At 42.2% G+C, this 17,500-nt stretch overlaps 1 protein-coding gene across 1 annotated transcript in view; it reads left to right on the plus strand.

The window, feature by feature from the left end:
• Window positions 1-17,500, plus strand: part of runx1 (RUNX family transcription factor 1) — a 72,727-nt gene that overhangs the window by 31,257 nt on the left and 23,970 nt on the right. The window contains 2 exon segments of the mRNA XM_084050574.1: window positions 16,715-16,866; window positions 17,382-17,492. Of these exon segments, the coding sequence (XP_083906700.1) occupies window positions 16,715-16,866; window positions 17,382-17,492 (263 nt within the window).

Here is a 17,500-nt window from a genome sequence, read left to right on the forward strand (position 1 = left end):
ATCATGCGAAATACACTGAAACTGAAATCTATTGATAAAATATCATCACTTTGTGAATGTATGTCTTTGCAATGAATGTATTGGCCAAAACAGGTATGTCATACATACACAGTCAAATCCTCAGTGCTAATTCACATAACCGTGAGACCCCTATGGGTCCATTTGGTTCCATTTGTTCACTCTCATTGTAAAACACAACAGTGTGTTTGTAAAATGTTTTGTTTATATATAGTGATGTATTGGAATACAAGAACGCCCCAGCCCCCGGGTCAAATCCACCAACCTAGCCTAAACCTAACCTTATTCCTTAACGTAACCTCAGTAAAACTATGACTAACCCTAAACTTATTCCTAACCTTAACCTCAGTAAAACAAAATGGGGGCGAGTATGTTTTGGGGTGAGCGTGGGCCCTTGGGGTGTGATTGTGTGAAGTAAACACTTCACAGCTTCACTCACTTCACTCACTTCTATGTTCACCTGCATGTCTTAGCTTTACTTGTGCCTTGTTTTACTACATGCACACACAAACATAGTCTCTCTCTCTCTCTCTCTCTCTCTCTCTCTCTCTCTCTCTCTCTCTCTCTCTCTCTCTCTCTCTCTCAGTTAGCTATAAGAGAAACACCTCAGACCACTGTGGCTCACCATAAACCCAGCGCCACACACAGACAGTAGAGCTGTGTGTTGTGGTGCTGTCACCAACCGAAGGGCCTCTGGGAGAGTGACTGCGGCCACCAACCTCAGACCAGCATGGCCGTGTTGGTGTGTGACTGTGTGTGTGTGTGTGTGTGTGTGTGTGTGTGTGTGTGTGTGTGTGTGTGTGTGTGTGTGTGTGTGTGTGTGTGTGTGTGTGTGTGTGTGTGTGTGTGTGTGTGTGTGTGTGTGTGTGTGTGTGTGTGTGTGTGTGTGTGTGTGTGTGTGTTGTCCTTACCAGGCTACAGTCAATTCCCGGTGCATGGTGGTGACATTGAGGTTGGATAGGGAAAGTGAAACTACCTCTAATCAGCAGGCCTGTCTTTTATGGGAGTAAATAACCATGTGGTTTGAAACCACACGAACTATAGCATCCCTGTTCTCGGACGAAGATTAGTCGAAAATAGCTGATCTACAAGCTTACAACACATTGCAATGTGACGTGATGAGAGCTTATTGATCGGCTATTTTTGGCTAAGAGATTTGGTGTAGAGGTAAATACTATGGGGCCTAGTATAGGGCTTTGGGTGACCCCGGGCAACTGCTGTACTGTAAGTACAGTATACCAGGGTTTAAGAGGTTAAGGGGCCATGAATGTCCACAGAAAGCATTTTGTTCATGGTGAGCTTTGGATGTCAAAACTATGAATTCTCAGAGCACTTTTAAATGGACGCAGAGCTTATTGTTCACTAGGTTAGGACTATACCATTGGCAAAGAAAAAGTATTGTTATGCTATTTAGAACCCTGTCTTTCGTACCTAGAATAACATATCTGAGTTTACTTTGAATGAAATGTGCTCTATTAACTAAACTGACTTGACTTCACTTGACTATACGTGCCTTTGACGTTCAACTCAACTGACAAAACAGAAAACAGACTCTCTCAGTAAGGCAGGAATATGGTTCTTGTATCCAACCTGCATTTTAAGAACTCTAAAAGAGCAGAACCTTTGCATACTTTAAAGGGCAAGACCACTTTGGTAGAGGTTCGGGTTGTGTAGTTACCTTGCCATGAACCAAAGGTGGACAAGAAATCAAACATAATTGCCCCATTGATTAGAAATTGATCATTCAAAATATGCTCCTCCTTGACTTACATTGTACGGTAAAACAGCTCTCAAAGTCACTCTTTTAGCACGTAAACAAACACAAACAAAGCTGATTAGGAACAATATAGAACATCGCCAAACCCAGTACGTTTGTTTTTTTTTAATAAAAATGTCAACTTCCTGCTGATTTTACTATTTGAAGATCCGGATCCGTGGATCCAGTCAGGGGTTTCTTCTTAATAAAAATAGCAAGTGGGCCCTGATCCAGAAAAGGTTGAGAATTACACATTCACAGAAAACACATTCACTTATTCACACAGCCTCACATGCACCATTTCTCCCTCTTGACCTCGATGTTCGCAACTTTTAAAAAGAGCCAAGGAAGGATGGAGGGAACGAACGAACGAAAGAGAAGAAAGGGGAGAGGTGAGGTGGGGGGCAGTTGGAAGAGAGAAATCATTTGAGTAGCTAAATGAAATTAGCAGCTTTAAAGAGCCCGGGGGCAAATGGAGCGTCTGTCCCCCGTGGCTATGCTTTAGCGATGGAGGGAAATGTATTAAGCTTGACTGGCTTGAACCCCCTCCACCCCTATTCCTCCTCCATCTCTGCTCCTTCTCTCTCACTTTTCTTTTCTTGTTTCTTTTTTTTTTACTAATATGCATGGCGTGATGAAGGGAGGAGGGAATGGAGGAGAGAGGAGAGTATAAAAGGACGTGACGGAGGTGTATGCGGAGGTCACATCTTCGATTTTCTTCTCTGCTCGAGTCATTTTTGTCATCTTTTGAGAGTTAACTATTTTCTTTTTAGTTTTTGTTTTCCTCCGAACATCTCAGAGAAATTAAATTTGACCTTGAAAGGGAACCTGCGACGAAATTTAGAGATTTTCCGATCCAGGCTATTTTCCGACACCCTCGATGAAGATGTTGAAGGCAATCAGGATCCAGTAGTCTTTTTTTTTGTCAACGATTTTACTTCACAAACTGTAGTTTTCTCTTCTTTTTCTGCACTTGTCCTTTGTTTTCCTTCTGCCTTTCCTCTCTTGTCCTTCTCGCCCTCCCCTGGTTGAGAGCGTAACCTGAAACCAAGACATGAACTCTGGGACTTTTTCCAACTCTAGTCCTCTGTCCTGGGCCATGTACCTGATGAGGAAAGGCCGTGCTGGCAACGGACTCTTTGGTAAAAAAGTCAACTTCTTTCCAATCACCCATCATTGTCTTCATCACAGTCCACACATTTATCATCGTCATCATCATCATCTTCACAAACCATCTGGTGAAAAATTCATCTTAGTAAAATGTTCCTCCTATTGTTGGTTAATTCGTTCCTGGCTGCGGTAGAGAGAATCCAAGAACCCTTCAGCAGTGTGTGATGTTTTTTTGTCTTAGCTTGACCTATCGTGCCGTTTGTGGACATCAAGTGTACCATCATCATCCTAATCTTCATCGTCAATATAGGCATTTCCACAATTATTCATTGTTTAATCCATTGGCTATTACTCAAAGCATATACTGTGGTTTGGTTTCTATCACAAATAGTCTCTTTGCACCAAATGTTAGCCCAAGAATAGGGACGCTAGGGTTCAAGTCGTAAATGCATTTCAAAGCAGCGTCTCCAAACAACCTAGTCAGTTTCACATTTTTGTCCCTTTCTTCTTCTTCTTCTTCTTCTTCTTCTTCTTCTTCTCCTCCTCCTCGTTGTTCGTGTCTCAGTAGCTTGGCCCTCTGGTCTGTGGTTTCACAATCAGTTGAGTTTTGTGTGAAACGGTCATGTCCTGACCCGGCTGCACAAAGAACAGCTTTGATTACAGTAATAGTGTGATTTTGTGATATGAGGTTCTGCATTATAGGTGCACTGCAAAATGCCTTGAGGGTCCATCCGGTCTCACAATGAACAATCAGCAGTGGTGGAAGAAGTTCTCACATATTTTACTTCAGTAAAAGTAGCAATACCGTCCACGATATAAAAATACTCTGTTGCAAGTAAAAGGCCTGTGTTCAAAATGTTACTTGAGTAAAAGTACAAAAGTATTGGCATGAAAATATACTTAAAGTATCAAAAGTACAAGTACTAAAATGTTTGAAAATAGCAGATCTACAAGCACACAACGCGTCACGATGCAGAAGTAGAAGTAGATGTAGAAGTAAAAGTATTGCAAATTGGAAATTCTCTAGTAAAGTAAAAAGGAACTAAAGATGTGAACTAAGTACAGTACTTGTAGTACATGTACTTAGATACTTTCCACCACTCACAATGAACAATCAGGCCGAGCCAGTTGGAGTTCTACTGGTCGGAAGGGCTGAGTGCGGAGGCGTGGTGGGGAGTTAGAAAGAGACGGCCGAGTCCGCTTTTGTTAGGATTGTTGCAGCTGCACCAGGCAGCCTGTGAGAATGAATATCTGCTCTAAAGCTAAGAATAGCACAAAGTATTTCTAAGGCACGGCCTTCCCAAGGACCAAAGACACTCATCTTTGAAGAGTTTTTAGCGGTGCCAACCGCTCTAAGCTTGACTTTGTCCGTATGTCCGTCCGTCCGTCCGTATCAGCACGGGATGATGAGCACGGGATTTTACACAGCTATAACTCCAGATTGCAGCATGCCACCAAGTCCAAATATGGTATGTGGACTTAGACCACCAATAGGGACGAGCATGACTTGCTGAAGTTAGCAAAGAGGGGTCCAGGGACCCCCCGCGTATGTTATGTCCGTCCGCCCGTTTAGGGCACGGGATTTTAAACAGCTATAACTCCAGTTTGAAGCCTGCCACCAAGTCCAAATTTGGTATGTGGACTTACACCACCAATAGGGACGAGCATGAATTGCTGACGTTATCAAAGCGGGGTCCAGGGACCCCCCGCGTATGCTATGTCAGTCCGCCCGTTTAGGGCACGGGATTTTAAACAGCTATAACTCCAGTTTGAAGCCTGCCACCAAGTCCAAATTTGGTATGTGGACTTACACCACCAATAGGGACGAGCATGAATTGCTGAAGTTATCAAAGCGGGGTCCAGGGACCCCCCGCGTATGCTATGTCAGTCCGCCCGTTTAGGGCACAGGATTTTAAACAGCTATAACTCCAGTTTGAAGCCTGCCACCAAGTCCAAATTTGGTATGTGGACTTACACCACCAATAGGGACGAGCATGAATTGCTGAAGTTATCAAAGCGGGGTCCAGGGACCCCCCGCGTATGCTATGTTCGTCCGCCCGTTTAGGGCACGGGATTTTAAACAGCTATAACTCCAGTTTGAAGCCTGCCACCAAGTCCAAATTTGGTATGTGGACTTACACCACCAATAGCGAGGCGCATGACTTGCTGACGTTATCAAAGAGGGGTCCAGGGACCCCCAGCGCCCGTATGAGCACGGGATGAGCACGGGATTTTAAACAGCTATAACTCCAGTTTGCAGCATGCCACCAAGTCCACATTTGGTATGTGGACTTAGACCACCAATAGGGACCAGCATGAATTGCTGAAGCCCCGCCCCCTCTGTCTTCCCATTGGCTGGCCTTCAAACAGCCATAACTCAAGTTCGCAGCATGCTACGGAGTACAAATATTGTACATGGACTAAAACCAGCAATAGGGACGAACTGTAATTACTTAAGCCCCGCCCCCTCTGTCTGCCCATTGGCTGGGCTTTAAACAGCCATCATTCCAGTTTGCAGCATGCTACCAAGTACAAATTTGGTAAGTCGACTCAGACCACCAATAGGGACGAACTGAAATGAGTTAAGCCCCGCCCCAAAGGCACCGCTTCCTTCACACAGGGTGTGATTTTTTTTATCTAGAAGGATCCATTCCACTAGACTTTCTGTGTGAGGTCTCTAACGGTTCAATCCCTGCTCCGGTCAGTCCATCATCAGCATCCACAGAACAGCAGTGAAAAGTAACACATTTACTCAAGTACTGCAGTGAAATGCAATTTTGAGGATTATTTTTTACTTTACTTGAGTATTTACTTTTTTTTTGTGATACTTTCTACACTACATCTCAGAGGCAAATATTGAACTTTTTACTATACATTTATTTTACAGCTTTAATTACTAGTTCATTTCCAGATTTAGATCATTGATACAACACATACATTAACTGATACATTTATTATTATTATTATAGTTTAAGCCACCCAGAAGCAAATGAAGTGATTAAAACCAGCCCAACCACATTAATGCATTACTAATTATAATCCAATATGATGGTGAACTAGTTGGACCATTCTGCATAATGAGTACTTTTATGTTCGGTACTGTAATTATATTTAGATGCCAGTACTTTTACTCAAGTAAACTTTTGTATATTTCTACATTGATACTTTTATTTGAGTAAACAATCTGAATACTTCTTCCAACACTGCCTCAGCGTCCTTGAGCAAGGCACTGGTCACCTGATCAGAAGAAGAGTCAGTAAAATTATCTCCAAACTTTCTTTACACCAGGGAGTGTTTCCTGAAGCATGCATGTCTTTTTGGGGGGGTGTGACCGGGTTCATCCACCAAGATTCATTCTGAGCGTCAATTTAGCTCTAAAGGTATATGGGCTTTTTGGACTTTCACAGTTAAATAAACGTTCAGAATAATACAAATAATATAATGTCGCTGTTGAGTGGAAATATTGTACTGTATGCCCAAAACCTTTCAGAAAATGTTATAAAAAAATATATATATAATAACTTGTGTTCCAGTGAATGTAGTTATTTAGTCACAAGCTCTTGTAATACTTTTCATTGGTTCAATATTTATAAAACCCATAGAATCACTTTTTTTTCCTCCAGAAATAGATAAAATAGCAGATCTACAGTACAAGCCGAGCTTGTAGAGCGGGTATTTTTGTTACTTTTGTGTGACTCTATGGTACAAAGTGATGAATTTGTAGTTTAACCCATTGAGACCAGTAACTGTCTCATTTTTTTTAGATTTGAGCTAAATAGCATTATTTTACACTTTGGGTTATTCAAAAATAACAGATATACAAGCTCATAGCGCGCTACGAGCTTGTAGATCTGCTATTTTTGAAAAATCGTGAAAATGTGTGCAAATCTTCGGAATATACATATTTTTAAAGCGAACATTTTTAACTCAAATCTTTGCTTCTGGGGGTCCCTGGAACAAAATATTTTGATGGGGGTCCGCGGCCAAAAACATATAATTGATGGGGGTCCTTGACATGAAAAAGATTGAGCACCACTGACATAGAAACATACGTTTTTCAGAAAACTGTTGGGATTTAGGAGACATGTAGAATCGGCTTCAGGTCTCAATGCGGTTAAATATGGAGATACAAGGTTTTTCCCTGACAGCGGCAACATACTGTAGTATACACCCCAGTAAAGTCCTCTGTGTTATTTTATCCATTTGTATTTTGGAGTTAAATTAACACTAATAATTTTACCGTATATATATTATTTACTGTGGTTTATTTCCAGCCTCCGAAGAGAGGGCGGTCAATTAGAGGACTATTTGTTATTCAAAACATTTAATTGATTGATCGGCCGATGACAAAGTACCTCCAGCTGATAACATGGATGTGCAGTACTTATATGGCCCGGCCCGCCACGTATCGATAGCTTTGATAGGCGACTGAAGCATTTATTATTGATCAGGGGACACTTTCACCAGGTCACGTTACAAACTGCTCTGTGGGAAGGGCTGGCACAGCGAAATGTAAGTCATATCTCTCTCTCTCTCTCTCTCTCTCTCTCTCTCTCTCTCTCTCTCTCTCTCTCTCTCTCTCTCTCTCTCTCTCTTCGTTTTCCCTCTCTCTCTCCCTCTTTCCTCTCTCTCTCTCTCCCTCTTTCCTCTCTCTCTCTCTCTCTCCCTAGCTTCCTCTCTCCTTTCTTGCAAAGCAGTTTCATTATCTAGAGCTTTTATTGTCTTCGTATTATTTTAACCACACAAACATTTTATGTCACAATAAAAGGCGGAGGGAAAGAAAACGTATGTGCCGGATTGTTTGGGACTTGAGCAATGAACCGAGAAAAAATGCCGGCAGTTTTATCCGTCAGCTTTTGCGAATTAAGTGTCTATATTCTAATATTCGTGTACAGCAGTGGTTTTCAACCCTTTTCACATCAAGGTCCATTATTTATTCGCCATTTGAGCCACGGAACCACCATTTGATGATATTTAGACTCTCTAAGACCCAAAACGTAGGATATTTTGTTATCTTTGGATACGATTTTGTCCACAATTCCATGCTGTGTTGATGTGGTACCACATAGGAGAGATAACAGGCCAACGTTGATCAAAATAACAATTCTTTAATATAAGTAATGCAGATGTTTTACAAAAATGTTACTCTTGAGAGCGTAAAAATGAATAAATCATTTTACACTCTCAAGAGTTAAATATCTATAGGGTCCATTTGTTTACCAACTGTCCATTATTTAGCTGGGGACCACCTGGAACCCCCTCAAGGTCCCTGGACCCCTGGTTGAGAACCACTGTTTTACAGCATGGGTCTTGAAGGAGGCTAGAGTTTTATCTACTTTGCCATGCATATGCATATTAATACCGTACTAACCAATTACGCACAAACGCTTAAGTGGTTCTACTGTATACTTGGTCTATTGCCGAAAATAGGTGCTCTACAAGCTCACAGCTCGTTGCGACGTGTTGTGAGCTTGTAGATCTGCTATTCTTTTTCAAATGCTTCCCACATATTAGGGTCGCTAGGGTTCACGTGGTCAGACAATGGCAAATGCCCATGGATCATGGATATCCTTTTTTTTTCTGTCTACAAAGGTCATGCTCTCTGTAGACAGGATCCGTTAAGGCTACTGGCTGCATATCGGAATTTCAAAGTGAAAATCTAGGCGTCGTTGAATTTCATTGTTTTTAAACAGCTCATGCTGGAATTTCCATCAGGATCAATAAAGTATCTAGCTACAGTATCTATTCCCCACCAGCATATTCCAAAATGAACCATGCATGCAAAACAACAGGGAATTAAATATGGAAATGTAGAAACAGGGAACTGAAGTCATTTTTTACACCGGGGAGTTTTCCCGCGCAATCCGCTGTCTAGAAGATTTGAATAGCTCAGTGTGATAGCTGCCAGGCCTACAGGGTCTATAAACCTTCAATGAAAGCAAAATACAAACACTTAAACTGTTCGACCAACTGACAAAAAGGTATAAACAAATTCAACTAAAAGGCAGCACATAGACCTATCAGGGAAACAAGGAGGCTACAAAAATATATACCGGTAAAACAAACCAAAAAAAGATATTTCTGTGATGAAGTCACTTCAGATCGTGGACATGGTTAAAGAAGGAACAGGTCAGTCTGCAGGAAGAAGCGCTCGTTACATTTTTTATTACTCCCCTTTGGGGAAGAAGGAGAGAGGGATGGAGAGACGGAGAGATGGACTGGCGTTTATCTAAAGCCCCTCTGACAGGCAGGCAGGCAGGCTGTCGGGCAGGCTGCTTGTTGGTTTAACTCAAGTCAAACACCATGGCTTATATTTGGAAAAAGAGGAAACTTGTTGAGAAGGAGGAGGCAGCATAACCCTCAGCCACGATGCAAACATTTATTTAAAAATATTCAGGAAACCAACGTTTTCGACAAGAATAGTCTTCCTCAGGGTTTTGTGTTTGCCTGAAAAGAGTAAACGTAACAGTTTCATGTCATTTCATTTGATGGCAGAGCCCAGGCGGGCGGGTACATATAGTTATTTGGCCCCGCGTCAACTTTGGCGGTTGCCTATTTCATAGATGCCAGCCTGACAGAGGAAAACTTTTGAGGCATCTGCATGATATTATATGATATGATATGATATTATATGATATAAATACAGCTTATTTACAATTTATATTCAATGCTATGATCTCTGCATGTGTAAAAGTTCTGTGTATGTTCGCCAAAGTCATTCAGGATAACTATTGAAACTGTATTAGACACAGAACAGCCCTCCCTTTCATCCATACACACACATTGACACCCTCATGTGCTGATTTACTGCTCCATAGGTCGTAGGAACATAATCTTTGGCTTTTATTTTAAGAACTAAAGGATACAGTACATTTATATTTGACAACATTTCTAGCAACACGTCTATTTTACGTTTAAATTATGTTTGTCCTGCTGCCATTAAAGGGATATTTCACTTTCAAACATGTTTGGGGTTCACTTTTAACGTCTACTCTGGCTTTTGTGAGCAGCCCAGACAGTGTTGAAGTTGCTTGATTCAGTATTTAGATATTTTGACATTCATTTGATCCTATTTTATTTCATTATGTTATTAAAATCTTTGTAATAAAAATTAAAAATTAAAAAAGGAATTGAAAAAACTTGGCCCCCTCACATATTAGAGGGACAATATCAATCACCAGAACCAAAGACGGGTGTTGTCAATGAATCTAACATTACAATGAATGTCAAATATCTAAATACTGAATCAAGCGACTTGAAAACTGTCTGGGGTGCTGCTCACAAAAAGCCAGAGTAGACATTACAATGACCCCAAACATGTTTGAAAGTGAAATATCCCTTTAAGCCAGGCACTACAAATGTGCAATCACCCCCTGACCCCATGCAGTCATCATGTGATACTGTACCATACTGAACCTTATCGTGAGTAATGAGAGGATCATTTCTGTCTAATTCATGATGATGAACAGCCCTGACCAAAGTTCTTTTACGGGGTACGACCCTCTCACATTCACAATCAACGGAGACAATAGAACCACACTGAAAGGGGCTTGGTAGCCTACTGTAGCACACAACTTTTTTTTTATTACTGGAAGGAGCTAAGAAGATGACTTGTATCATTCTGGACTTTATAACCTGTTTGTTCACTCAATGAGAATCTCTGTGTGTGAGCAAATAACACAAATGAAGCGTCTTGGAAGTGAGCTAGTATTATTCTGGTGGCTTAGACAGCTAGTAGACACTACTGTCTGTACACTGTGTGGTCCCATGAGTTAGATCACCTGCTGCCCCCTATTGGCCATATATGGTAGTGGTTCTCCAAGTGTGGTCCAGGGACTCACATGGGTTCCTTCATTGTGGGGGTTCTAAATGGACCCTTACAAGTCTGTAACTCTGACAGTGTACAAATGGAACCAAATGGACCCTGAGTTAAAGGGGGTCCTTGAAATGTAAAAGTTTGAGAACCACTGATATAATGGCAGTGACACATCTGTCATGGTACGGTCTGAGCTGGAGACTGCATGTTTGCTGTTTTGATCATTATACATACATGCAGTAGAACAAGGTCAGGCCAAGGACCCCCTAGCTGATAGAGAGATGAAGCAGGGACCCCCTCTATACTGTATAAAATTGTGTTTCAGATAAACGTGCTGCTCTTTTTCCCCTCTACATTATGTAACTCTTTGCCAAAAATAGCCGCTGTGAGCTTGTAGATCTGCTATTTTTGACTAAAGTTCTCCTCAGAAAAAGGGATACTAGGGTTCAAGTGGTTAATGTAAAACAAAATAATCATATCACACAAAGATTTGGGGCACCCCCTGTAGTAACTCTGAGGACCCCCTAGGGGTCCCGGACCCCCTGTTGAAGACCTCTGCATCATACTTCTACCTCCCCTCTCCTTTTGACTGTGTGTGTGTGTGTGTGTGTGTGTGTGTGTGTGTGTGTGTGTGTGTGTGCGTGCGTGCGTGCGTGCGTGCGTGCGTGCCTGCCTGCCTGCCTGCCTGCCTGCCTGCCTGCCTGCCTGCCTGCCTGCCTGCCTGCCTGCCTGCCTGTCTGTCTGTCTGTCTGTCTGTCTGTCTGTCTGTCTGTCTGTCTGTCTGTCTGTCTGGCTTGGCTACACATCATAATGTGATGATGGGAATATTGTCACATCACATCCAGCAAAGACACGGTCATGACAGTGACTAACACCACAACACACATGGAAGGGTCTGGAAGAGAGTGAGTGGAAGAAAGACAGACAGACAGACAGACAGGCAGACAGACAGACAGACAGACAGACAGACAGACAGACAGACAGACAGACAGACAGACAGACAGACAGGCAGACAGATGAAAATAAACAAACACAATTTTTCAAACAGCATGTATTTTTCTCTTCCTTCCTTTCTTCCTTTCTTTCTTTCTTTCTTTCTTTCTTTCTTTCTTTCTTTCTTTCTTCCTTTCATTCTTTCTTTCTTTCTTTCTTTCTTTCTTTCTTTCTTTCTTTCCTTCCTTCTTTCTTTCTTTCTTTCTTTCCTTCTTTCCTTCTTTCTTTCTTTCATTCTTTCATTCTTTCTTTCTTTCTTTCTTTCTTTCTTTCTTTCTTTCTTTCTTTCTTTCTTTCTTTCCTTCTTTCCTTTGGTTTTGGCTAGGCCTCCCTCTAGCCTATACTTTCATTGGGTCTAAGGTTTTTATTGCATTGTTTTCTTCAAATTTCCCTCTCTCCTCTCCTCATGTTGTCTCTGGCTGTGAAACCACAATCCCAGAGACCAGACCACGAGCTCCACCGCGCTCCACCAGTCCTACTGCTGGAATTCCATTCACACTCCTCTCTCTCTCCCTCTCTCTCTCTCTCTCTCTCTCTCTCTCTCTCTCTCTCCCTCTCTCTCTCTCTCGCTCTCTCCATCCCTCCCTCCCTCGCTCTCTCCATCCCTCCCTCCCCCCCTCTCTCTCTCTCTCTCTCTCTCTCTCTCTCTCTCCATCCCTCCCTCCCTCCCTCCCCTCTCTGCGCTTCTTCCTCCCTCCCTCGTCCCGCCCCCTAGACGAGCGGACGCGACGCTGATTGGTTAGACGTCCCCTTGCATCCCGCCCCCGCCGGCCTCTCATTGGCCCAGACCGTTTCCACATGTAAAATCTCGCGCCAATGCGGTCCATCGCAGCTCGGCCACAGTGCCGGTAAAAGGCTGCGTCTCACAGACCGGACGTCCATTCATCTCTAGAGAGACACACACACACACACACACATTATTACACACTTATATCATTTAATGTGGAGAGAACAACACGCCGCCTATTCGTTGTAGAATATAATGATGCGGTGGCACAACACAACAGAAGTCGTGCTGAGCTTCCGCTTTAGAACATGTGTTTTCCTTCCACTTTTTTGTTGACATATCTTTTTTAAATTATTATTATTTATTGACAAAATAGCTTTCCATATCTTTTTCCTTTTTTTTGTTTTGTTTTTACATCTTTCAATATCGCAACGGCACGTTCTCGCGCAATGATGAAACACCCGAGACGTTTAGATTAGAATATTGAGAAATAAAAACAAGTCACGCTTCCGCCTGAAGCTTTTGAAAAAGGGGGCAGCAGCTTCTGATCGACTTCCTTGAAGGTGGAGTTCGTTGAGGTGTCTTTTTAAGCGGCGGGTGAACGCTGGTGTTTAACGGGACAGACAGACTGACTGAGATCGACTCGCTGGTTGTACCGTCTCTCTCTCTCTGCGCTGCGGAGAGCGACGACCAGCGCCGCTTCACACCGAGCGACGCGCAACAGGACAGAGAAGCACCGGAGTGGAGGACTCGGACCTTCACTGTATATCAGTCTCTGATGGACAAAACAGAGATTTACTGTCAAATAATAACCCGAGAAAGACATACATAGGGCTACCAAGAAGACGGCTGGTTGCCGCAAAGAGACTCTCCAATCAACTTTATTTCCCAAGGAAACTATAACGGTTGAACTATAAGGCTTACAAATGGTGTTCCTGTGGGACGCAAAATACGGTACTATTATTATTATTATTATTATTATTATTATTATAGTTGTTGTTATTATCATCATAATTATTATGATGATGATTATTATTATTATCATTATTATTATTACATTTATATAAAATATAATATATAATTATTATATATTAATATATTTTCACATTTAAAGGAGGACTCATTGCAAACAGTAGACTAAACATGTGTCACCATAACGGTAAAAAAAAAAGCCTGTGAAACATTTAGTTTGACATTCTGCAGCAGACTCAATATAACTCATGATGAATCACCATAAAGTTGAGGTCAAATGTCCTATAATACAATGTAAATATAGGCAGTATATGCAATGATGCAAGCCTCCAGGGAATTTAGTGTTGTTTCAAATGAATTAACTCAACATAGAGGGGTCCCCACATGATTTTTGGGGGGTCCCCAGATGACAGTAAGTGACAATTTAAGGTAATACCAAAAAAAGAGAGAATTGAAAAAAGAACAAGAACTGAGACAAAAATCGTGAAAACAGCCGAGCTTGTAGATCTGCTATTTTCTCAATATTTTTATCTGTGGAACCGAGGCAAACTAAATGTAATGCCTACAATTCCAAGACCGTGTCAGGGTGGGGGGTCCCCAGTTCAGATATGATTATTTTTGGGGGTCGCGGCCTGAAAAGGTTGAGACCCACTGATATAGGCTATACTAAGGAGACATAGTGTGATTTGTGAAGGATGTGTGACATTCCGTCAGATCAGATAAGGGTATTCTCTTATAAAGGCACAATTATTTTTAGATGTAGTGAAAATCTTTAAATTAAATAAAAATGTAGCCTAAACTGTTAATTGGGATTGAGTTAATTATGTGTTCTGTGAGGAGATGGGAGTGCATGAGGTGTGTGAGGTGCGTGGGTAAAGCATCCCACTCAGTCAGTTTCCTTATTGTGTGGTTATAAGGTTTGATGGCCAACGTGCATGTGGTTCTTCTTGCTGCCCTGGGTAAAGTTTTACATCTGGCTGGTTAGATGTGGTCGTGAGATTGCGGTGCAGTTTATACAGTTGTGATGACTGCTGTGTTTCTGTGTGTGTGTGTGTGTGTGTGTGTGTGTGTGTGTGTGTGTGTGTGTGTGTGTGTGTGTGTGTGTGTGTGTGTGTGTGTGTGTGTGTGTGTGTGTGTGTGTGTGTGTGTGTGTGTGTGGGGGGGTTATTTTGTTGTGAGAGCCTTTGACAGTTTTCTTTTTGGTTCTCTTTATTAACGTTGATAGAACTTCCCCATCACTCTCTCTCTCACACACACACACACACACACACACACACACACACACACACACACACACACACACACACACACACACACACGCATGAATGAGTTGTAAATGTGCGTGTATAAGACCTAACTATGTTTAGTGGGCACGGAAGTAAATCTATATTCCTTCATATGCAAAACTATAAAACCACTTCTTAAAATATACCAATTGTCTCTGACTGCAGCCCGGCGTTGGCTTTAAATGGCTCAGATCATATCTGACAAAAATAATGAATCAATAGGAAATATAATCCACATAAGCAATAATCCCTCTGCTTAGACCTGCAGTTCCTTCCTGCCCTCACCGCTTCGACTTTCTCGTCTCCAACATTGACACATAGTCTATAGGCTACTTGTACATATTGACAGGTTCAAATGATCCAGATAATTGGTCATTTCAGAGCTATACGTTCCATTTTAATTGTAATGATAAAATCTGGAGAGCAAGTACAACAAAATAGATTCATCATAACACATTAGTTCTAATGGCTCTGGGGATTTATTTAGTGTGGCTAATGTGATAGTATAGCATTTTATCCATTTGTAAGTCAGAGAGTGCAGATTTATACTGTCTCTGGCTTAATCTTACTGTAGTTAAAAAAAATTGGAGCACCCTGGTGTCTCAACCAGTTTAATATCACATGCTTTGTGTTTAATGCCACTTTCTATAGTCTCTCTCCGCTGTACTGTAAATGCATTTAAAAAAAACTACATTTCTTAAAATGTGTTAAAACAGGCCCATATCCTCTTTTTTTTTCTGCGAAGGGGCTCAGAGTTTTGACACAAAGCGTTAAAGGTCAGATGTTGTAAATCCAAGTGAGTCGCAATAAGCATAGCGGGTCCTGACAGTATGGAGAGCAACAACCGTGTTGGGTTTAAGACTGTAAAAGCACTCCAAACCGCCAGCATGTGGCATCGATTGTGGCTTGGCTGACTGACAGGCCAGCCGTCAACCTGAAAGAGACGGACAGACGGACAAATAGACCCGCAGACTGACTGACAGAGAGTGATTATAAAAGAGACAGACACATGGAACCACAGACTGACTGACACGGAGTTATTACAAAAGAGAAAGACAAATATACCCACAGACTGACAGAGTTATTATGCAGGCAGGCAGGCAGGCAGGCAGACAGACAGACAGACAGACAGACATGAACACACACACACACACACACACACACACACACACACACACACACACACACACACACACACACACACACACACACACACACACACAGTCGACAGATAGCCTTTAGGCAAATAAGCGCACACAGACTAGAGTGAGGTGGGAACTGGCAGAAAGATAGACAGATGGACAGAAAGATTGGAGAAATTGGCAGACAGGAAGACAGACAGACAGACAGACAGACAGACCATGAAATCATGTGGTGGGCTCTTTATTATTCGGTTTCCCATACTTTTATACACTTCCTCTTTTCGTATACATTGACCTCCCCCTTATGGTCATTTGATCGTATGTTGTGATGTCATTATATGTCTGTCTTGACCTCAGTGTGGTTTCACCCTGTCTGTAAAGTACGTTGGGTTGATTTCCCTTTGGCCTGAGAGAAAAGAATGGTTTGGATTCATTAAAAATAAGCTGTGGTCGGGCCACGTTTGTAGAAGAATAGTTTGTATTATTGAAGTTAATTGAATGTGAAGTTCTTGTTGGGCAAGGATCGAAGGGGATTTTAAGTCGAGTTTCTGTGTCACAAGCACACTTTCTGGTTCACACACACGCATGCACGCGCATGCTCATGCACACGCACACGCACACACACACACACACACACACACACACACACACACACACACACACACACACACACACACACACACACACACACACACACACACACACACACACATATTCAATGTGAGTATATGTCTGTACTCTTATTTTGTGTATTACAGTATGTGTATTATCTTTTGTAGAGGTTATTTAAACACTGTTGCATCTCATATCTAATTTGGAATTATTTCTCTCTCTCTCTCTCTCTCTCTCTCTCTCTCTCTCTCTCTCTCTCTCTCGCTCTCTCTCTCTCCACAGACCCGGCCCCGGGTCGTCGGTTCACCCCCCCATCCACCACCCTCTCGTCCGGGGGTAAGATGGCCGAGGCGCTGCCCATGGGTGCCCAGGAGGCGGGAGGTGGCGCCGCCCTGGTGGGAAAGCTGCGCATGGCCGACCATGGCATGGTGGAGGTACAATATACCGTACATACCATAGTATTTGGGGAGGCGGGAATTAGGAATGAATCGTAGGCCTATGTTTATAATTAATAATAATCTCTCAGTTATTCATTAAATGGTAATGCAATACAATACAATACAATACAATACAATACAATACAATACAATACAATACAATACAATACAATACAATACAATATAATACAATATACCGGTAATATTATAGACTTTTCTATCAAAACCGATTTCAGATCAGTAATAGTTCTTTAACTTCCTATTATGTATATGGCTTAAATGCTACTGCATGAAATAAGACAACAAATATATTTACTATCTTAAACAACACATGACATTTGCAAGCTTTAGGAAAAACAAAGTAACGAACAAAGTAACAACAAACGTGTGTGTGTGTGTGTGTGTGTGTGTGTGTGTGTGTGTGTGTGTGTGTGTGTGTGTGTGTGCGTGTGCGTGTGCGTATGCGTGTGTGTGTGCATGTGCGTGTGCGTGTGTGTGCGTATGTGTTCCAGGTGATATCGGACCACCCTGGGGAGCTGGTGAGAACAGACAGTCCCAACTTCCTCTGCTCCGTTCTGCCCACACACTGGAGGTGCAACAAGACCCTGCCCATCGCTTTCAAGGTGCGTTG

Source organism: Gymnoscopelus microlampas (assembly GCF_963454915.1).
Source record: "Gymnoscopelus microlampas genome assembly, chromosome: 24".
Classification (NCBI taxonomy): domain Eukaryota; kingdom Metazoa; phylum Chordata; class Actinopteri; order Myctophiformes; family Myctophidae; genus Gymnoscopelus; species Gymnoscopelus microlampas.